We start from the raw sequence: 20965 nt of genomic DNA on the forward strand, positions 1-20965 counted from the left end.
AAAACTGTTGACATGGACTGATTAAATCCCCATGTACTTTACTTGCCATGTTCTGTAGATTCTCAGTCTGTCTTGTAGGCTGGTTCCTGTCAAGTGCAAGTTTTACCCATTCCATCCCTGCAGAGATTTATTCACAGAGACTAGAATACAGTGGTAATGATGAAGAGCATCGTCTCAAAAAGTGGAAGCATTTAACAGATGGATATACATTTGCCATGTAAGTGATAGCTCTTTGCTAAAACGATTAGGATCAATGACTGGTTCAAAGAAGCTGAGAACCTAAAGCAAGAAAGTTTAGCGAGACCGGTCTCTCATTGCTGCCGGAGCCACTGATGCAAACAAAGAGGGTTCACGGAAGCCCTAACGGGACAGACAAGCTGTGTGGGAACAGAGTGTGTTTCCTCAAAACACTGCTTTGTTTGTCTTACAGCACTGCTTTATTTCCTCATAATTTTCCCCACCACATATCCAAAAAGAGAAGGAAAAAAATCAGGCTTTTCCATTTCTTGCTCTAAAGAGGACACAGGGATTCTGTGCTTTGAGTGAGGTGCTGGTGTATGTAGGATAGAGGCATAAAATAGGCATAAGATGCAAAATTACTAATGTAAGTGAAGTACCAAAGCTTTCTGAAGTCATTGTAACGTGGAAGTCTGTCCTGGTCCTCTAAACTCTTCAGCAGTCAGTGGAGAGTAGTAATCACTTCCTAGGCATAACTCATCTCTGCCTTCAACAGATGACTGTTCTAGGTCAGATGAAATGTATCTGTATCTTTCTGTTAAATGCAAAAGAAGCCTGGGAGAACTAGTTTAGATATAAATGCCAAAACTGCAGACATTTGATGTGAGACGAGATGCATCCCATCCAGCCCATTTTTCGTTCCAACTTGAATATAAAGTAGATGGTTTTGCAGACTACAGTTGCTATTGTGATACTCTGTGGAGAGGTGGGGCAGGCAAAGTGGGAAGCAATGGTGCAGTTCATCGTGAATATTTCTAATGTAGGGAAAGCTTGAACAGCAGAGGAAAATGATACAGTGGCAATGGCTTTCCCTGCTCCTGTGCCATCCTCTTATCCCTGCACTGTGATGCGTGTTGGATACTTCCACACAGTATCTGCAACGTTCTTTTACTCCTCCCTTGTCTAAAGATGCGAAAAGGCTTCTGGTGTATTTATAGGGTATGTATAACACAGTAGATGATACTTCGTATTTAAACAGTAGAAGTCCACAGTAGAAGAAGTTTAAAATAATTTGTATTTTACCCTCATTTTGCAAAAATAAAGCACACTCCTTTTTGCTTAGAATTGTCAGTTTTGTTTGACATTGAAAGAACAAAATCACTTATGAAGACACTATGTATATAGTTAAAAGCATTTTAGGTAATCAGCTGAAAATTTGCATTCATTGAGAACTGCCTTCAATTTTTCTTAAAATGTTCTGTACTATGACTGAGATGCAAAAGTAGGTATTGACTTGTTCTTCTTTGTAAATTTAGCTAACTTCTGTCTTGGTTTGCAGTTAATCTGGTTCCTAAAACTAAATATAAATCTCATAGCTCACCCCAGATAACTCCTGTTACTCAGCCTGCTTGTATTTCATATTCTAAAATGATCTACATTAGACTCTAAGTTTATCTTTCTACATGACCTCCCCACCAAAAAAAAAAAAAAAGCCCTACAAACAAACATGAACAAAAAAACAGCACAAAATAGCAAAGAAAGATAAATGTTTTTTCTTATAGTTGAACACTCATTAAATCATTATGGGAATACATATACAATTTATATATGTAATTATAGTTAATAATTAAGTAAATTTATTCTAGTGATTTCTTCATGGTTTCTCTTTAAAGTTAAGCTGATTCATACCGCATGTTTTCACTCACATTTATATTATAATTAGAACTGCTGTATTTTCAGATCTGCCGAGACAGGATAAGTCCATTTCAGGACGCGATTCAGTTAAAATACAAAGATGTCCCATCTCTGCTCTGTGCAAAATTGTGAAAAGATTCCTCTATTGCTTCTTGTCTTTCACACAACTGTGGCATCAATAGTTAAGGTTTTAAACTAATTCAGGAACCTAGTTACAAGCTGATGATGAATAACTAAATAAAAATGCATTATTAATTAGAAGTTCCATGCAAAATGTTTATGAACTTATACATTAACACAGGTATATTATTATAGGTTCACTATTATTTCTTAGGCTTAAGTAATAAACTTTTATAAGACTTACAGGAATATAGGACTAGTAGTGATTTACTGTAAATAATTTATTTGAGAATTTGGGATTATTTAGAATCCAGATCTTTCTCTGGGTGTTTTCTGCATTTGTTTTATTTTTGCATAAGCTTCACTGGGATTTTCTCATCACGAGTCTATGTTTAAGACTGCTATGTAGATAGTTATAGCATTATTTGGAGGGAGCCATCGAAAACTGCTTTGTGTTCAGGGGTATTTGTATATTTTCTTAAGCCTATTGATATGCAACCTGGCTTTTGCTACTAAATATCTGCACAGTATCTATAAACTAGCCCTAGCACAGTTTTTATAGGTCAAGTGAAAATATCATTACTTTGCAGGTGTTCTGGTAGCAATGACAGGTGTCGCAGTAGCAAAGAAAATCCTTGATATATCAGGCATGGAACAGTCGGTCTCTTTGCAAAGACGGAGAGCCAATTCCTATGGACCCAAAGCATTGCAAACTCCAGCCCCACTGAGCGCCTTCAAATTTGGGAGAGGAGCCCAGAGTCATTGGAGGCAGAAGATGAGCAAGCGCAGCAGATTCACTGCCAGAATAATTTACTCCTGCTACTGTAAGATTTTTCAGCTGTGCTTATTTTAAGCATTAGAAAGGATTTCTCACCTGTGTTACAGTATAAATTGAATAGTGAGTGTGGGTGAAAGCCCTCATAGAGTAGGATCAGTCCATGGTTTAACATCTATTTTAGTGATAACCAGGAAAATTATCTTAAAAGGATGTTAATGTTGCAAAATAAAACACCAGAAGCAAGGAAATGCCAGAATTAATATGGGCTCTGGCAATCCAGCCTCATATGCAGTTTTTATTACATGGCATCCTAGGCTTTCTGGCAGATTTCTTCTTTATTCAGTGGATCTGCAGTTATTTGGATGTTCTTTTTATCTTCTTCATTCTGTATTTGTTAAACATGAAGCATCCAAACTCCATTCTCACTATAAAATCATTCTTTGTCATTTAGGTATGTTAAATACAGTAATCATGGCACTTCAATGCATTATTCTTAGTACTGCAAATACTAGAGATGCATACACATGCATTTCTATTTTGCAGTACCCTCATACCCTGGATACCTAGTTTCATGTTTGAAAAACGAAGAACCAAGATAGAGATTAAGGCAGAAATTTATGTTTAAATGTTTACTTTTTTGCCCAATTAGAGGCAAATTAGACCTTCATTTTTTCTGTATAAACACAGCATTCATACACCATCTTGCCAGTTCATAGTATGGTTTTCCATGTTGGATCTTTAATTAGATCTGCAGTGCAGGTGGTGTAGCAGAAGTAGGCTGTTATTCTGTGCAGACTGGTCACCAAAGGATTCCATAGTGAGTCCCACACATACTTGACGAATGCTTAGGCTTGTGTTTATGACCTTAGTCCCCAAATTTAGAGAGTAAGCCCTACTATTCTGTCCTGTCCCAGCCAGTCCCTGTATTGCTCCAGTGTCCGCATCCCACCCCTATGTCTGCCACTTTTTTTTTTTTTTTTTTCATGTGGCTTCTGCCCCCCTCTCCTTCAGACCTCTCTCTCCTTTTGTTCTCTAGTTTTTGTTCTTTCTCCCTGTTCATGTGTTTCCTGTGTTCCTCCCTCTCCCTGTATTTCAGTCAATGGTATTTCTCTTTTTCACTACACCACCTGGGTATCTGTAAGGTGGGGGGTTGGATTTAACAAGCCACGGAGAGTTTCTCCAATGTCAGTCCCTTTCCTCATGTCATGGGCTGCTGGCAGTCCAAAGTAATTGCAAGGAAAGTCTTACCTAACTCCTACATCCTTGAGATGAGCTCCTGCATCTTGTGTACTCAGAGCAAATAGAGTCTGCAAAAATTCAGCAGCCCAGGCTTCAACAAGCCTCTGACAATGGAGTGAAAACATTTTCTTTTTCAGAAGCTCATAAACTTGAGTGAATCTGGCACCATATCAGAAATGGTGGTTCCTGGGTGCCATTGTACTACCAGTTTTGGGATCCCGCAACAAAAAGTGGAGACACTACAGTCTTTCAGTACCATAGTGCATCATCTTTAAAGTATGGATAAACAGTCTGTGTTCTTCTGAATTTGTTCTTCCAGTGAGTTGAAAGATTTTTAACTAAAACATTTCAAACGTTTTACAGAAGACAGTCAGGGTAGGAGATCTCAGCCCAATTTGGCCAAGTTCATGAACAGCTGAAACTTGTACCTTATTAGTATCTTACATCTGAATGATCCTCAGCATGGCTGTAATTAAATGGTGAGAAAACCTTCTCACATAGAGAAAGAAAAAAAAAGCAGAGCAGCAGGGAAGAAAGTTTTTCTAGCATTAAGTGCATGAGAATATAAATAAATGTGGTGCTAATAAATGCTGATTATTTCAAAAAAAAAGCAAATCAGATTAAGAGGAAGAAATAGTGAAGCTGAAAACACGGGAAATTATATTTAGTCTTTGACAGTATGTTTTCCCAGTGATCTTGTGTTCACCCTCAAGGGTGGCATAATTTCATACACAACAAAATGTATTTTGCTATTGCAGTAACTCTAAAGAGAAGACATGTTCATACTGTATGGCCACTTCATACTATATGGCCACTTCAAAGAAAATCTGTTGCTTGAAAATAAATAATTTTTTATTTATTTTTTCCTCTCAAAGAGTGACTTTTAAATATATGTAATGAAAGCTGCATTCAGTCTCAAAGGCTAAGACTGCTTATGTTGCACACTTCCTCACAGAATAATCATAGACTAACTGAAGTGTGTGTATCCAGTTCAAAAGCTGAATTTTTCTTATTTTTAAATACTTTCATTGCAGCATTTTTGAATATAAAATATTTACTTTTTTTTTTTTTTTTTTTGTGAGAGATTGGTCCACCTCGCAAGAGTCTTTCTGACGCAGTTAGACCATATGTTGGACCATTTTATGATTTTTAATGTTCCCCACAAATGAAATTCCTAATCTTTCAGTCATTTCAATTTCTTTGTAATGTTGGTTAGAGCAAGATATGACAGCAGCGTTAGCAGTAACAGAACAAGTCATGGGTGAATATCCAGCTATTGCATCGCTTTTGAGAGTAAAGCACCTCTCATCCCTGCTCGGGAAAGTCAGGATTGTTAATCTACTGTGTATGTTGAGAGCACTCAAATGGCATGAGTGTTTGTCTGAATTATCTTTGGGCTTCTGTGGTAATTGCCCTCCAGTGGTCAAAACTTCCTGACCTGGAGAGCGAGACCGGAGCCCCAGCCCAAACACGGCAAATGGTGCTACCAGTGGAACCACGCAAGGGACAAGGAAATGGGGAAGGAATGCCCAAGTGCCAATAAATTTAAAAATAAGGAGATTGCAAAAATGATCTGGAAACAAATATAAGTTAAAGAGGCAAAGAATAAGAATTTTTACTGGGAATTCCTACTCAGTAAGTTCACTAGGTGCATTTATATCTTTAATTATATATTCATCTTATATGCAAAATGCATACGTATTTCGCCTGCCAAGTCACTATAACTTTATATTGGGACAATCTGCTGTACATTATTTTTCACAGAAAATGAACTATTTCAGTTTCAGTTTCTCAGAGGGATGTTGAACTTATCTTTTGAACAATTTCTTGATAATGTTGACATTCAGTGCACTAATTTTAGTGTGTTTTGTTCTTGTTTCTATTTTCGCACAAACTGTGGCGATTTTCTAGGAACTTTTTTCTTGATCATGTGATTATATTTCATTTTTTTACTGTTTCTGATCTATTGTTACTTCATTAAAATTGCACTGAACAGAAGACTACAGCGATGGCATTTGCATCTGAGTGCATGTGAAGTAGTGACCACGAGTTTTAGGTTTACATGAGCTCTAATGCTGAGCCCTGCACTAGCCCATGTCTCTGCAATAGGCAGCAATTATGAACTCCATGGTGAAGCCTAGTGTGAATAGTGAAAAAATTATATCCAGGAAACTGAAAATTAGAGGGGCTTAAACATTTATTTGGGTAGGATGAAAAAGGGTGTGTAGTAAGAATCAAGCAAAATAAAATACTTTGAGAAAAAATACTTTCGTGTTGAGAAGTTTTTTTTTGGTATTCCAGTTGGCACCTGCTACAGTAGTAAATACAGCATGAAGGTATCATCACTGGGAAACTTTCCCCGTTGCTAGTGAAAACTGATTTCTGTGTAAAATTATGTGTGCAATTCTCAGTGTCTAGGATTCAAATGCAGAGTAGAATTCACTGCCTCTAGAACCAGTCCTGTACTTTGGGTGATGTTTTCTGTTTTTCTGATTTTTATTTGGAAGTGATAGATTTATTCACCTCTAGTTGGTTAACAGCAATGTATTACAAAGATTAATAAAAGGTTGAAATGCTGTTCGTGTCATTATGTCTGGAAAATATGTGTGGAAGTGGTGTATGTGATATTTGAAGTTCATTGGTACATTAGGAAAATACATTTAACATACAGTAATCAGATTCACAAAATGAAAATTAATGTATGAATTATTTGGCCAACACTGCACTTTGCCCCAGAACCTGGTGTTTATTATTGTGAGCTTTAGCAGGAAGCAGCAGCAGTATCAATTGGGAAAACATTTCTTTGCTGAGCTGAGAACAGAATGGCTTTCTAGTTTCTAAGTGGGGAACCTGGTTCTTTGGTTTCTTTGTTCCTAGTTAGACGGCTCCCAAGCTATTTTAGCCGAGCATTTTACATACTAATGGAGTCTAGGGAAGTGCAGTTGGCAGCTGTTCATGGGATTATAATGAAACACACTGTTTAGCATTGCATACTGCTGCTGTAAAACGCGGGAAATATTTTATAGAGATCATACTGAGCTGAGCTGCATCCACTTCAAGCGGTGTAAGTGCATGAACTGTGAGTGCGGAAGTTGTGTTTTCAAATGAGAGTAACTAGCAATTATTTGCTTTTGCAGGTAAAGAAATCGTGTACAGAATCAGATGTTTCAGAGCCTCCGAACTCCAGGTACAGTAACTAAAATCAAATGATCAATGAGCACAGTTGTGTGGAAGCATATAGAGCGATATTGCATATGTACAGAATTTGTGTGTGAGACATTTGCTCTGCAAAGAATGAAAGACTAGATTAATTTTAGCTTTAGAAAGTTTTCTTGATTATTATTTTTATTTCTCACCAATTGAAGATGGAGGTAGCATGTAGGGTGACAACAATTAAGGTGGTGCCATTCATCATCCTCAATTTAAAATAAAATCCTATTAAATAGTGCACAGAAATCTGTGTAATCTAATTTCTTTTTTTTTCTTTTTTTCTTTTTTTATCCATTCTCTGGATGTCTGAATCTTAGAATCTACTGATATTGTAACTTGCTTTTATTATGAGCAGTTCAGTCTTTAGTTGGGGAAAATGCACCTGTACCAAGCCTTTTTTGTTTTCACTTACCAGAAACATGCCAGTGTGTTCATAGGTTAGGAAAATACCATACATTCTTCAGTAAGGAACTTTTCAACTACTAATCTTCCTAATTTAATGCACACATGGATGAGGAAATTACTTTAACTTCTGTTTTTTTGCACATGTGTGGGTGGGTGGGTATATGTGTACTTTTGAGCAGGTGAAATAGTAACTGCTTTAGATTGATCGTTGCCTTGCTTCTGTTTCAAGAGGTATGTTTTGGTTTCAGAAAAACTCAAAAACATTAATAGCGAGGGGAGAGCCACAAAACAAACCTGAAGTCACCCCAGCATTCTGAGTAAGACTCAAAAAATCCTATCTTACCCATGTCTTGGTATCAGTAGGATCCTCTGAAAGCTGGAAGTCAGCTGCAGTATCCAAGACAAGCATGTATCTGTGGCGTGAGCTACTGTGCAGCATTTGTATTCCTTTGATTTACTTATCATGTTCTTTTTTTAACACATCGTTGCCCTTTCATTCTGGTTGGTAATAACATATGTAAGGGAATACAGCATCCAGTGCCAAACAGGCTTTTCATGAAATCATTAGAGGTTTTGCTTTGGACTTCATCAGAAATGTATTTCATCTTTCTAATTTAAATTTTAAATCAAAATTTTATCTGCTGAATCATTAGAGGTTTTGCTTTGGACTTCATCAGAAATGTATTTCATCTTTCTAATTTAAATTTTAAATCAAAATTTTATCTGCTGTATCTCTGCTTTGGATTAAAGTTCATGGATTATATAATTGCTCAGGTCTTTCCAAGTACTTGATGCAATGAGCAATCTCAGCTCAGCAGAACATTTGTGCATGAGCTCAGTTTTAAGTGTCTTGTCCTAATGAGACTACTAAATCTCCCGTGTTTAAAAATTATAAGTCCATGGACATAGCTTCATCGGCTGTGACACAGCAACAGAACGGAGAACCCAGGCTCTGATGTACTGTCATTACTGTCAATCATCAGGAAATTTCTTATGAACTGTAGCTAAATTCTTTGTACTAGGTCTGAGGAACAGAACAGCTTTTTCTTCCAAGTGCAAAAGGGAACTGACATTACAAGCAGTCAATTTGAATTATAATTCTGGTACAGTTTCAAGTTTTTAGAAAAGTGCATTTTCAAACAAAATATTTTTCATTTGGAACCCCAAAACTGGAGTTTCAGAACATATCAGATACAGTTAAAATTACTGTTCCTGACCTGAGTGTGCATAAAAGCTGCATATACAGCCTGAAGCAAGTTATTTGTCAGATGGTGATTTGCGATGCGACTTTGGTTTTACAATGTAATCTCTGACAGACCTTTGACTGGAGCGGCACTAGAGGGCACTGCGCAGCACATAAAACTTTAAAGCCTGAAGCAAGGTAATGCTTCTCTAAACAATTCTTAAGTGAAAACATTGCACATAAAATGAAACATCAGCATAAAAATGAATTCTGGAGACACACTGCCTTACAGAATAGCTCCTGGCTTGGGACCTAAGGCCAATATCATTCATTTATTTAGCTAGCTTTATAGTGTGTTGGTTTTGGATTTGAAACTATTACAATAAATGCAGATGGAAAGTGTTTTTACAGTAGAGAAGTAATTAAATTGGGTGTGGGAACTTTGTCAGGAGAATTCTTGGAGTGACATGTGTGTATCAGCAGATTCTTTGTCTTGCTTGGCCTTGGTTTGTCTTTCAGAAAAAACATTCAAGCTACAGATGTGACTAGTAAATTTTTGTTGAAGGGAATTTACTAAACAATGGAGCATATGAATTTTTTTTCCAGAAGTATCCAGCTATATAGGCAATAAAAATCAACTGTCACCAGCAGTTGCTTATGCAAGATGGTTGTTATCTTGACAGATAGGTAAACTGCACACATGCAGAAGGACCTGGAAGTAAGAATTAAAATTGTGGTGGATATGCCAGTTATAAGCACAAAAGAAATCATGTATGATTCTTTAATGTATCCATTGCATATTTGAGTCACAAGTGACTTAGTTTTAAAAATTCTGTTACAATTTATGGGGAAAATGCATTTTACTAAACCCTTATGTACAGGTTGTAATAAATACTTCATTTTGTCCTGATTTGTTTAGATATTTATATTAGACCTATCATGGTGGTATGGTGGCTCTATCAATCAACATTATGGCATTGTTTTTGTCATGGCTTGGTAACAAAATTCAGATTTGCCTTTCAGGTCTAGACAGTCTAGACAGCTGTCCAATAATGCAAAATGCTCATGGCTTTCTGGAGCTGTTGCTGTGAGGGCAGGGGCAGCAGATGGTTGGGACATTCGCTGCAGCGACAGTGCAGGCTCTTGGCAGAGCAGGCATATGCACGAGTGACAGCTCCAGTGCAGCAACGCTCTCAAAGTCACTGTGGAGTAATTAGGAAGAGCAGTGCCTGGGCTCACAGCCTATAGAAATACACTGCTTTTCGTTTTATTTGCTTTAAACTGTACTTCAAGTGAAGTTTACTGTAAAGATCCTAAGTACACCGACCAGCCACAATTAAATGTTGTATAACTTAGCGCCGCACTGCAGTGTATGGAAGTTCACTTGTTTGCAGTTATGAACTAGCTGCACTTTTGCATAGGTAATCAAAAGAGCAATTTTAGTTCTAATATATGTAATAGCTTCTTCTTGTCTTAAAATATGCAAACTGTTCCTTGAGATAGGTGCATATTTTATTGACCATACTGAAAGCCTCTTGCAGCCTCGTATCTCAAGATATTGTTACAGAAATGAGTAGAACACCAGAGTATTTGAGATGATGAAGTCTGGTGGAAGAATCACTACCAGGTCCCAGACTGCAGTCAGCTGTATGAGCTGTTGGGCTGCACGACTGGGGGCAGCATCATTCCTTGTGACAACAGAGAGCCTGGGGCGTGTGTCTCTCCTACCCCAAATCTTCCCCTCCTCACTAGCCACTTGCTGGGTATCTATTTTGCTGGGTTATAGGAAGAAATAAGGGGAAAAAAAAAAGTGGAAAGCTAGCTCACATTAAATTAGCTTGTGAAAATATGTAGTGGTGTCGAAAAGGTATCACTTGTGTTTTCACAGAAGGGCAATGAATCTTTGTGTTGGTAAATTAAAGCTTAAGCCTGGTGGGTTAAAGTACCCTCCATTTTTGTTGTATAATTGTTTACTAGAAGCCCATGGATCCAATATCTCAAATCGTATCCATCCTTCCTGACTTGCTTTTTGTCCTTGTCCTATCCATCCTTGCTGACTTGCTGCATATGTATATATGTATATATATACATATTTTAATCCTGAAAACAAAAGAAGGAGAAAAGAAACTGCTCTTAATAAAATCTTGCTTTTTAAAACTTTTATTGGATGCTGTAAGAACAGTGTAGTCGGAGGGATTTTAGCTTACTGCAGTACCACATAGACAAAATTAGTTCTTGTATATTTCACAAATACAAATTCACTGATGGTGGCCACTGGCAAATAGTAAATCACTTACACAGAGATACAGTTGCCAGGTAAACAGGCTGTCCAAAAAAACCTGCAGAGGTTTTATTTAGAGGTTTTAAAATAGGCTCCCGTATTTCAGTTTAATAAGGGTTTCAGTGAAGCTTTCTGCACAGATTGAAGCTGTTCATCAGCTGATTTTTGCTCTGTTCTCCCATATCCACAGTTCTTAAAAGTGCATCACATTCTACAAAAAAATATGTAGGAAATACAATGTTATGTGTCTGCTTCTTCCTCTTAAATGTCTTTGCCAAATCTCCTGAAAGAGAAATGGTCTTTTTCATTTTGTCACTGGTCTCATGTTGATACCTACACATTTTTTTCTTGTTGGACTATTCTGCATATATACATAGGGTCCAGAGACTACTGCTGCCATTAATGTGTTAGCCGGTAATAGAGGACACTGATAAATAGAGCTATTGCACTTTTCTGCATTCCTGTCTTTAGGCCAAAGTTTCTTTTCTCTGCAGCTCAGAGGTGCTGTTATGATCACAGGACTCACTTTTTTTTTTTTTTTTTTTTTTTTTTTACTGAACCTAACCATGAGTGCATTAGCCAGCAGTATTTCCATGGGCATGGCTGTATTTGCCATAAACAAAAAAGGAAAATAATGTGCATCTTTTCCAACCTTTTCCAAAATATCAGATTATCCAAAGTGTGGTTTTCAGCAGTTTTGATTGTATAAAAAACACTTTGAACGCATCAACAAACTGGCTTCACGAGACCTTCACAGTCTTAGCCCAGGATGATGGAGATGTTTGATTCCTTCAGGAATGTCTTGACATTGTTTCAATACTTTATAATTCTCTACATGTACCAGAAGAAACCCCAGCAGCTCATCTGGCAGATTCTTTGCTGGAGTTAGGTGTGGTAATCCTGTGATTCTTCGAACACGCTTGACCACATCACATTATAGGAGAGTGGGAGCAGCTGTACTTTCCCATTCACTTGCTATTAAAACAGATAAACCATAGATTATTACATGGTGTATTACATGTGAAGTATTACATGGTGAAGAAAAGCTTTATAATTGGGCTGCCAAGCAATAACCCCAGCAAGAGCTATATAAGTTGTCATTAATGTTCTGGGCTTTATATTAGCAAAAATAAGTAGCATTGTTTAGTAAAAATGGAGAAGCTCCAACTATATGTTTCAAGTATGTTGTATAGCTGAATACATTTGTTTACTTTCTCCTCATCCACATCATAAATCTTTTTAATAAGCAAGGGTATGTTTTCTAAAAACCACATGTTGCTGAGTTGCAAAGTAATTTGAATGTTCCTCTGAGTCAGGAAGCAAAGCTTTACTCTATCTCACCTTGAAAAATCTGCAGATCTGATGACAAATGGGTAAATGGGCTTCATTTGAGGAAATGAGATTTTGACAAGGCTCTCTAATTTAGATACCTTAGGTATGATTCGTCTTACTCTAAAATAGATGTGTAAGGCAGATACTTGTGAGGTGCCGTTAATCTGATCTACTTCTCTTTATTGGCTATAATGACAGCTCGCTGTATTTGTCTTCTGCTGAATATCCCTGCAGACTCCACCAGCAGCTGAGCAGATTTATTACAAGAAGACTAGCTAGAGACATGAGCATAGTCAGTGAAGGCATTTGTTTTGATTTTATGGATTGTCTCCTTTTCCTTCAAAACAGTTTCATAACGGAATACATGCAAAAAGGAAGTTGTGCTTTAGCCATTGTTACTACTAGCTGGTAGGATTTCTTGGGTTTGAGGGTGAATGATAAAGAGGAACAGGTGTAGCACCACAAATTGCCTATGAAAAGACAGGATGAATAAAGTTAATAAAAGACGGGATAAATAAAGAAGTGGAAAAGCTGCCGAAAGTAATCGTGAGAAATGAAAGCAGCAATCCAGTGAACCAGAGGCAGGTATAAGCCTGGCAGAGTAGAGCATTCATATCAGGCCACTTCACCTAAGAGAAATGTTTAGTAGGATCAAGCCCAGGCTTCTCAGTCAAGACAACGGCTGGCAAAAAAGTATCACAATTTTCCAATTTTAAAATAACTACCTTGTGGAATAAGATTTCTCATAAAAAGCTACATTCAGGGACACACAAACTTAGCTTGCAGTCAGGAGAATGCTTTATACAAATCTGTTACTTATTAAAGGTTTGACTCACATATTTAGTCTGCATGCCCCTTGCACAGTTTGAGTCAATCAAAGTAATATCATTAGTGAGGTGACTGTGCAGAGAACATAACAGAATGACATTTGCAAGACAGTTGCAACAAAAAATATGTTGTCTTGCTGTAAATGCTGTATTTTGTTTTGTTTTGTTTCAGGCAAATGTAAGTCTTTTTAAAGCAGGCCGTGTGGCATCTTTTTGCCTGCTCTGATGCTCCTAGTAAGTTAACATTAGAGCTTCAGCGTGCTGCTTATCCGCAGGCCTGACCTAGCCTGCTGAAGCTGGTCACTGTCTGTCCAGTGGTTTTTATTGGCCTTGAATCAAGCCTCCTAAGAGTTCTAAAAATATATAAGATATGCTTACATATATTACAATAATCTATTTAGAGTGCAAACACATGGTAACTGATTACATCATTGAGAAGTATTTGAATGGGTTGTATTAACAGATCCCTGTGGCTTTGACAATAAAATTAATGTATTTTTCTATATTTCAGGTTTGTTATAAATTCCCATTTTCTGTTAAAATCATGCATAAAATAGTTTCACTCTTACTAATAATTTCTATTTGTGATCCTAAGCCAAATAAAGTCAGTGTTAAGACTTCCATTAACCTGAATCAGTTGTGGGTCAGACTTTGGAAGGAATATAAGAAACAAGAAAAATCAACTTCTGTAAACTTTTTGGAAGTTTATATGTATCCTGTTATTTTAAAAATTTGAGCTGAACAAGATTTTAACGGAGGCATTAGTACTGCAGTAAGTGGCAAGCTTCGTAGTTACCCCAAAATGTGAGAACTTGTCTCGTGTTCTAACCCCACATACTATGAAAAATAAGTGTTTTCAGGTATGGGTTTGTGATACTGTAATAGAACTACCACCCCATGACTAATAATCTTAAATGCATTTAAAAGGTTTTGAGTCACTTTTCAAGGCTAGTATCACTCATTATCCACTTTCTCTAGCTTGTCTAAGCAACATAAGCAACCATGGTGGCTTAGCATGCTCCCAGGGGTTACTCATCTAGACTGGACTGATCAGATATCAGTGTGGGTGAGTGGGCTAGTGTCCTGACCATGTCTATATGACACGTATGACATGTATATATGTATGTACCTTGATTCTACACATAGACAGTGTGCCCAATATACAGCCTGAGCTACAGCAAGCTGTATAGATAAATAGGTTTTTTAGTTCACTTTTATGGCTCTTCTTCACCTCACATTATAGATGAGTCAGAAAAATCTATTGATTTGCCAAGTCATAGTATTTTTTGATATACAAAAACTTCTTGAATTTCAAAGAATTGGAAAAGAAATATGTGTATTTTGATGTTAAATAACGTGGTCTTAACAGCTTGATATTTTGGAACTTTCAAGAATTTCTTGGGTTAAGATAAATGCTATTTTTGAATGAAAGACGATAACCGAAGATTATACCTGCAAGTGTTTTTACTTAGTGCAAGATTTCAGAGACCTCTATCTTAAAATCGAAGTGGATTTTGAACCATAAAATGATGATGTCCATTCTTCAAGTGCAGCACGTAATCACAATGAAAATTAGCTCTATTCCTTTCTTCCCCCTGCTTTTTCTTTTTTCTTTTCTTTTCTTTTTTTTTCCTCTATCTAAATTCCTCGAAGAATGAAGATACTAGGAAAACAACCATTTAGATCCAAATCCCCCATTCTGAGTTCGGTACAGTTTCCATTTGAGTGAATCACCGTTTTCATTGGATATTTTCAAGTGTAAGATTTTGCTGAAGTATTTCACAACCTGTTAAGACACATTTTAAGTACCACCAGTCAGTGTCCACATTCTATTTGGATGTAACTGATAGCAAGCAGTTAATACCCTGTGCTCGCTTTTAACAAGCCTAATACTACCTGTTTCCTATCCTAAATGTCTAAATTCTGATCAGTTGTTAGAAAAAAACAAACTATAAGAAACAAAAATAGTGGAGCAAATGAAAGAAATCAATATAAGAAGAGATCATGTGGAAATAGAAACTAAGTTGCAAGTTTGCTTTTTGTTTTCTAATATCTGTATCCTGAACATGTGACTTAAATATGTGCTAAAACTATTTTTCTTGAAATATTTCAGATTTCATTTATTTATTTATTTTTAAGTAGCCTTAGGAGTGAGTCTCATCCCTCGGCCTCTTCCTTCATAGCTTAATCTGAGCACCAGTCATCTAGGTCCTCTGGGAGCAGAAGTCAGAGGATCCAGATACAAGTGAGGAAAGAGACTCCTCCATAAGCAGCATCTGGCTGTTTGGCAGATTTGTCAAGCACTTCTGCTAATGGGTTTGGATTTGCCCAGGGGTCTTTTATGTGGTTACATTGCAGATGGTCTGCCTGTTCCATCTTCTTCTCTTGAATGCTTTTATTTTTTTAAAAAGGAGCAACTTTCATCTTATACTTAGAATTTACACACTCCTTTGCAACTGATAAGGTTCTTTATGAGTCTCATAAGATCCCTGTGCATGCTGCATTCTGTTAGAAATCTCAAAACTTTCCATACATCCAAATGTGTATCTTGAGTTTTGTTGGCAATTCTGGGCTGACTTCTCCAGTTTAGCTGCCAAGTGATATAATTTAGTGTGATCTGAGTCTGTATTATTGTCAGATTGTCAGATTTCTTTGGGAAGTACTTTATGTCACTTTTAGAGCAGAGGTAACTTTACCTCCCCTTTCAACTTGAAATATACTTGCTTTCCACTAGCCTTCCACCTTTGAAATCCTAAATTCCAATCTGGATTTGGTTATATGTGAAAATGAGTATGATGGTCTCAATCTAATTCATAAGGGATTCTTGTCTGCCATTTAGGAGAGGCCCAGGACTGAAGCAGCAAGTCTGTGGGAGGGAATGTTTGGCAGAACTATTGAAGAAGGCATGCACAGTGCCCAAATAAATAAAGCAACTCTGTGGACAGATTTTTTCTTTTTTCTTTTTTTTTTTTTTTTCTTCTTTTATTCCAGAATTATGCAGTCAGAGCAGAGAAGAGGGCAGAGAGAGAGCACATCTTCTTCTGTGCATTTCATTTTAGTCTTGTTTCAATTTACAGTTGAATTTCTGTCACTTTAACTTTTAAAGTGGGTCTCTCATTTCCTTTTCAGTGCAGAATTAGTTTGTAGGTGACTAGATGTAAGTTTTTTTTTTCTTATGTTATTTCAGACTTTTATTCTAATTATGTAGTTTAAATTACGTAGAAAAAAATGCCCTTAAATGCTACTTCTTGAGACTTTTTCAAAATAGTACTCGAACAACCTATTCAGCCCCCTTAGGGTTTTGTTATTATAACGTTTCACAGCAGTAATACCCTAGAGTTTATTGAGAAACAAAAATAATTGAATTACAAAAATCTTTGTATCACTAATTAGGTCCTTACCCACTGGAGAATCTGTGCTAAAGGCAGAAAATTTACACCGTCTTTGCCCCAGGGAGTCTTCAACATGGTTGTGCATGAAGCTACAAATCAAGAACACCGTAGAATTTGTTTCATCCTATATGAAGACTGTAATAGATGTGAATTTACATACTAAGCTCAAACCATTTGGTTTAAGTTGTGCAGTCAAAACCTTTTACAGTTTTCCTCAAACACATGCATTTTCAGCCCTGCAAAGAAAGAAATTGTATATGACAGGTGAGGAATGGCTGAAGCCATTACTGTCTTTGCCCATCTCTCTTGTCTCTAAGCAGACATGTATATATTCCTTACTGCAGCCCATGTACCAGCCTGTAGCTTGAGGTGAAATTCGAGGTGTTGCAATTTTGCAGCTGGTACATGTTCCTTCTTAAGGCTCGAGGGCATATTTGGAAAGTGATTGTGCCCTAGAGTCCTCAGCTACACATTTTTATTGACTCTTAGAAAAATCACCTACTTCACCCCAAATTAAAAAGGTACATAAAAACTCTATGTTAAGTCTAAAATTATAAAATGACTTGGGGAAATCAAACGGCCAAGCAAAACGAAATATAATCATTCAATATCAATTGTAAAGGGCAGACAGCATGAGTGCCTATATCAGGGCATGATTATCTCTATTTACTAGGAATAATAGAAAATATTCTGAGTGTAATCAGTTGTTTATATGCAGTAGTCTACCTGTTCTTTCAGGTGTGCCACTAATATGGTTTTCTGGCCATAATGAAAACGGATGTGTGAAATGCGTCTAATCTACATTGTCACACAGAAAAGTTATGCCTAACTACACCTTATTACTTAGCAGGAAACAATAGGTTGGGAGGCAGTTATAGCATCAGGCAATCAGAAAGTTGCATGTATATATTTTATTTTTAAGCCTAAATCATTGTTGTGACTGTGATTAGAAAACAGAAATAATTGCTTTTGACATAAACTGTTTTAGAGCCAAATATAATGTGTTCCACATGAGGTAAACTACAGAATTTTTGGTGGTAGGAGCCAAGGTTCAGATCAGGTTTAACTTTTAAGGGGAACCTCACCGTAAAATGTGAGATGCGTTAATGTTTCCCATGTTAAGCCTTCTTGCCAGTAATTACTGTATTTTATATTTACCAAAAACAAACAAATAAAAAGATTCAGAACATTTTCATTAAAAAGTGAAGTTTGAATGCAGTATAGAAACGACATATTCTTGGCAGTTCCTGTATTCTGCCCAGTTTGTGCTCACAGATCCTCCTTTTTGGAGGTGAATAGAGTCTTGCTGGCTCCAATAACTGAAGAAATCGGGCATGCCCGCTCAGGTAGTCACGATATGATCATTAGGCATGAGTGCTCAAGTGCAGTGCACCTGAAAGCTTCTTTTCCCTTGGACAGTCCCTGAGGAAGAAGAATACACATTTTTCAGTCTCTGCTTTGAAGTTATATCAGACATTTCAATTCAGGGAAAGTCAGAGATATAAGCCATCCTCTGGTATCTTATTATGAAAGTGTGAGGTAATATTTATGGCATGCAGTCCATGCTCCATGAAAGCCAGTAGCAGAATTCCCAGCAACTTCAAGGTGACCAGCATTTCACCCTTGATTTCCCAATTTCAGGTTTGCTTAAACATTTTCATACATGAATCCTTGTATGGATAAATTACATCTGTATTGAAGTTCCAGGTGTAATTGGAGCATGTGATAGAAACAAAGTTAGCAAAGCTAGCTCTGGGAAGACTAATAGTGAAAATCAGTACCACTGATCATGGCAATCGGTATCAGGACCAGTACTGGGATGCAGGCACCCCAGCTGTCTCATCGTGGCTTGTGTTGTTGCACATACTGTAGGACAAGGCCTCCCTACTCAAATCATACTTCCAAATACAGCATAGACATGCATGAGAATGAAGGTTTTGGAGTTATGTCAGAATTAAAGAGAAGAGATTCCCCCCATTGCAAAAGCAGGTTTCTAGTGTTCACCATCACCTTTTGTGTGTGGGTGAGAACCAAGGGTTTGGGGAATCTTTGGTGCTTTGGTGTTGCTTTTTTCAGCTTAGTGCTGTTAACATGTTGTAATGAGGGGGGCATTTTTCCCATTCGGGAGTGAGTGTGCTAGAACATGCCCATGCTCACTGTCCACAAGACACAAGGGCTTCAGACAGTGGTTTAAGAAAATCCTTTCATTGTTCCAGTTAAAATCATACTGGCGGTCAATGAGGAAGGTTTGCTTGTGTTTTCTGTGAGATGTTTTGAAAATATTTGTGGTAAAAAGTTTAAAACTTTGGTGTGTATTTCTTAAAAGAGAAAGATTGGCAGCAGGCTAGTAATTGAGCTGATCATCACATTGCACAGATGCACATTCCTCAGAAGGAGAATGAGGAAAGTCCTGGTTGTGGTTAAAAATACTAAAGGAAGACTAAGTGACACCATTCAGTTTTTCAGTTTATTTGTTGACTGCTACTGTGGAACAGTTGGATTAGCGGTCAGCTCTGGGAGATGCAGAAAAGACTCTGAAATTCCCAGCAAAACCAAAACTAACCACCTATAGACTTTTTTAAGAGATCAACATCTGCAATTTCCATTTAAAAGTTGTAGAGTAGGAGGGAAGACTGCAAGCTCACTGTTGGTGTTCCAGCAAGCTTTAGAGAAGTATTTGTTATTTGTTTATAACATTGTGTTTTAAGAACCACAAAAGTGGTGTCTGCCAGTCACATCTGGAAATGATCAGAGGTGGAAATGGAGGCTGTTGGGTGAGTTCACCCAACGCTCTTTGAAAATGTGGCCCTGTGATCCAAAGATCTGTATTTAGATCTTACATATCTGTAAAATTGTAGTCTGTATTTCATGTAAGCTGGATACTTGACAGCTCCCTGGGGAACTGTTGTGTCATTATCACTTTTTGAGTTACTTAAATGCTCATATAACGACTTCAAAACCTCCTTTAGACACCCTTTTTTAAATAGTAGGTTAAACTGATGTTTAACCTCTCATATACCTTTATGTATTTTCCATTCACACTGGGACTAGAACTGCACAATCTACCTTGTGGTCTGTGGGCTGTATGGCTAAGCCATACCTTAACCATGCATGAGCTTGAGTTGTGGCATGAGAATACCCATGCTGTTAAATTATTAGGACTGTGCTAGAAGTGCATTCAGCGTGTGCCAGCCGGCATTCGGACATCCTCGGATGGAGTTCTTGTTCGGGATGGATGCTGACTAGAGAGTTTATCTCCTCCCCTCTTCAACTGCTCCATCTCAGCTGGCCTCTGGGCTGGAGAACAACCCCCGGCCTGCTGGCTGGATGGCTCCTGGAGTGATTTTCTCCAACCAGTTGCCTTTTTCTAGGAGAAGACTGGACGTAATCTATTCAAACACTACACTGTATCTTGCCAGATACTTCCTCCAAGGCTTGGAGCAAAGTCTTTGAGCTAATAATATGCCACATTAAACTTCTGATTGTCGCATTCATGTTCATATTCAGAAAAGAGGTGTCAAAATCTAGGATCCAGCTGGCCAGAGGTTATCACTCTGTGTGGCTTTGCTTTTTGTAGGTGTATCCATTTATGACCTTCAGAATATAATGCGGTCCCATATAAAATTGTCATATGTTTTTATCAAACCAAACCAATCCCAAACTGCTGGATGGGGAGAAGGAGTGGAAGGAAGGTTTCCTGTCATGAAAGTCTGCTAGTTTTTGCTGCTGTAGACCTCTAACTGAACAAGTCTAGAGAGGGTGTTGGAAGTGTATGCTGACACTAAATAATTTAATAAGCTTTTTTTTATGTATTCATTTTAGTACTTTGGGGCTTTGAACAAATGGCCATAGTGTCTAATAGAACAGACAAAAAATGTTTCCTATAAATTATTTTACATTTTATACAGAAATATGGAAATCAAAGTTAATTATTTAAGTAAGAAAATAATTTAATGTGAATTTTTGGCCAACTCAAGTTGCAATAGAATAAACATTTTTCAGTGGTTTGCTGGAAGCCATATTAAATAATATTAAACTGAAATAAAATTCCTCAGTCAGTCAGAAGCCAGGGAGACCATACAGTTACTGACTCTCAAGCACAGAGCCAGTTTCAGCAATTAGTAGCATGAAATTTTGTGCCTTCTGAGTTCATTACTGTGTTTAGGCAAGACCAGAACAAATACAAACTTTTCGCTCTCATTTTATCCATCATACAGAAAAAGAAGAAATTATCGGGTTTCTTATTCAGAAAAATAACCAAATTGAATTCATAAAACAATACTAACCTTCACAATATTTGGTCAGTTTTTCTTGCTAGACCCATCA

General features: G+C 37.3%; 1 protein-coding gene across 1 annotated transcript in view; it reads left to right on the top strand.

Moving 5' to 3' along the window:
• The window catches only part of EYA4 (EYA transcriptional coactivator and phosphatase 4), a 125078-nt gene that overhangs the window by 54349 nt on the left and 49764 nt on the right, over window positions 1-20965 (top strand). The window contains exon 2 of the mRNA XM_088533892.1: window positions 7147-7196. Within this exon, the coding sequence (XP_088390018.1) occupies window positions 7147-7196 (50 nt within the window). The remainder of the gene's footprint in view (window positions 1-7146; window positions 7197-20965) is intronic.

This window comes from Tinamus guttatus, unplaced genomic scaffold, assembly GCF_059628265.1.
Source record: "Tinamus guttatus ecotype Peru unplaced genomic scaffold, ASM5962826v1 Tinamus_guttatus_pri_ptg000525l, whole genome shotgun sequence".
Taxonomy (NCBI): Eukaryota; Metazoa; Chordata; class Aves; order Tinamiformes; family Tinamidae; genus Tinamus; species Tinamus guttatus.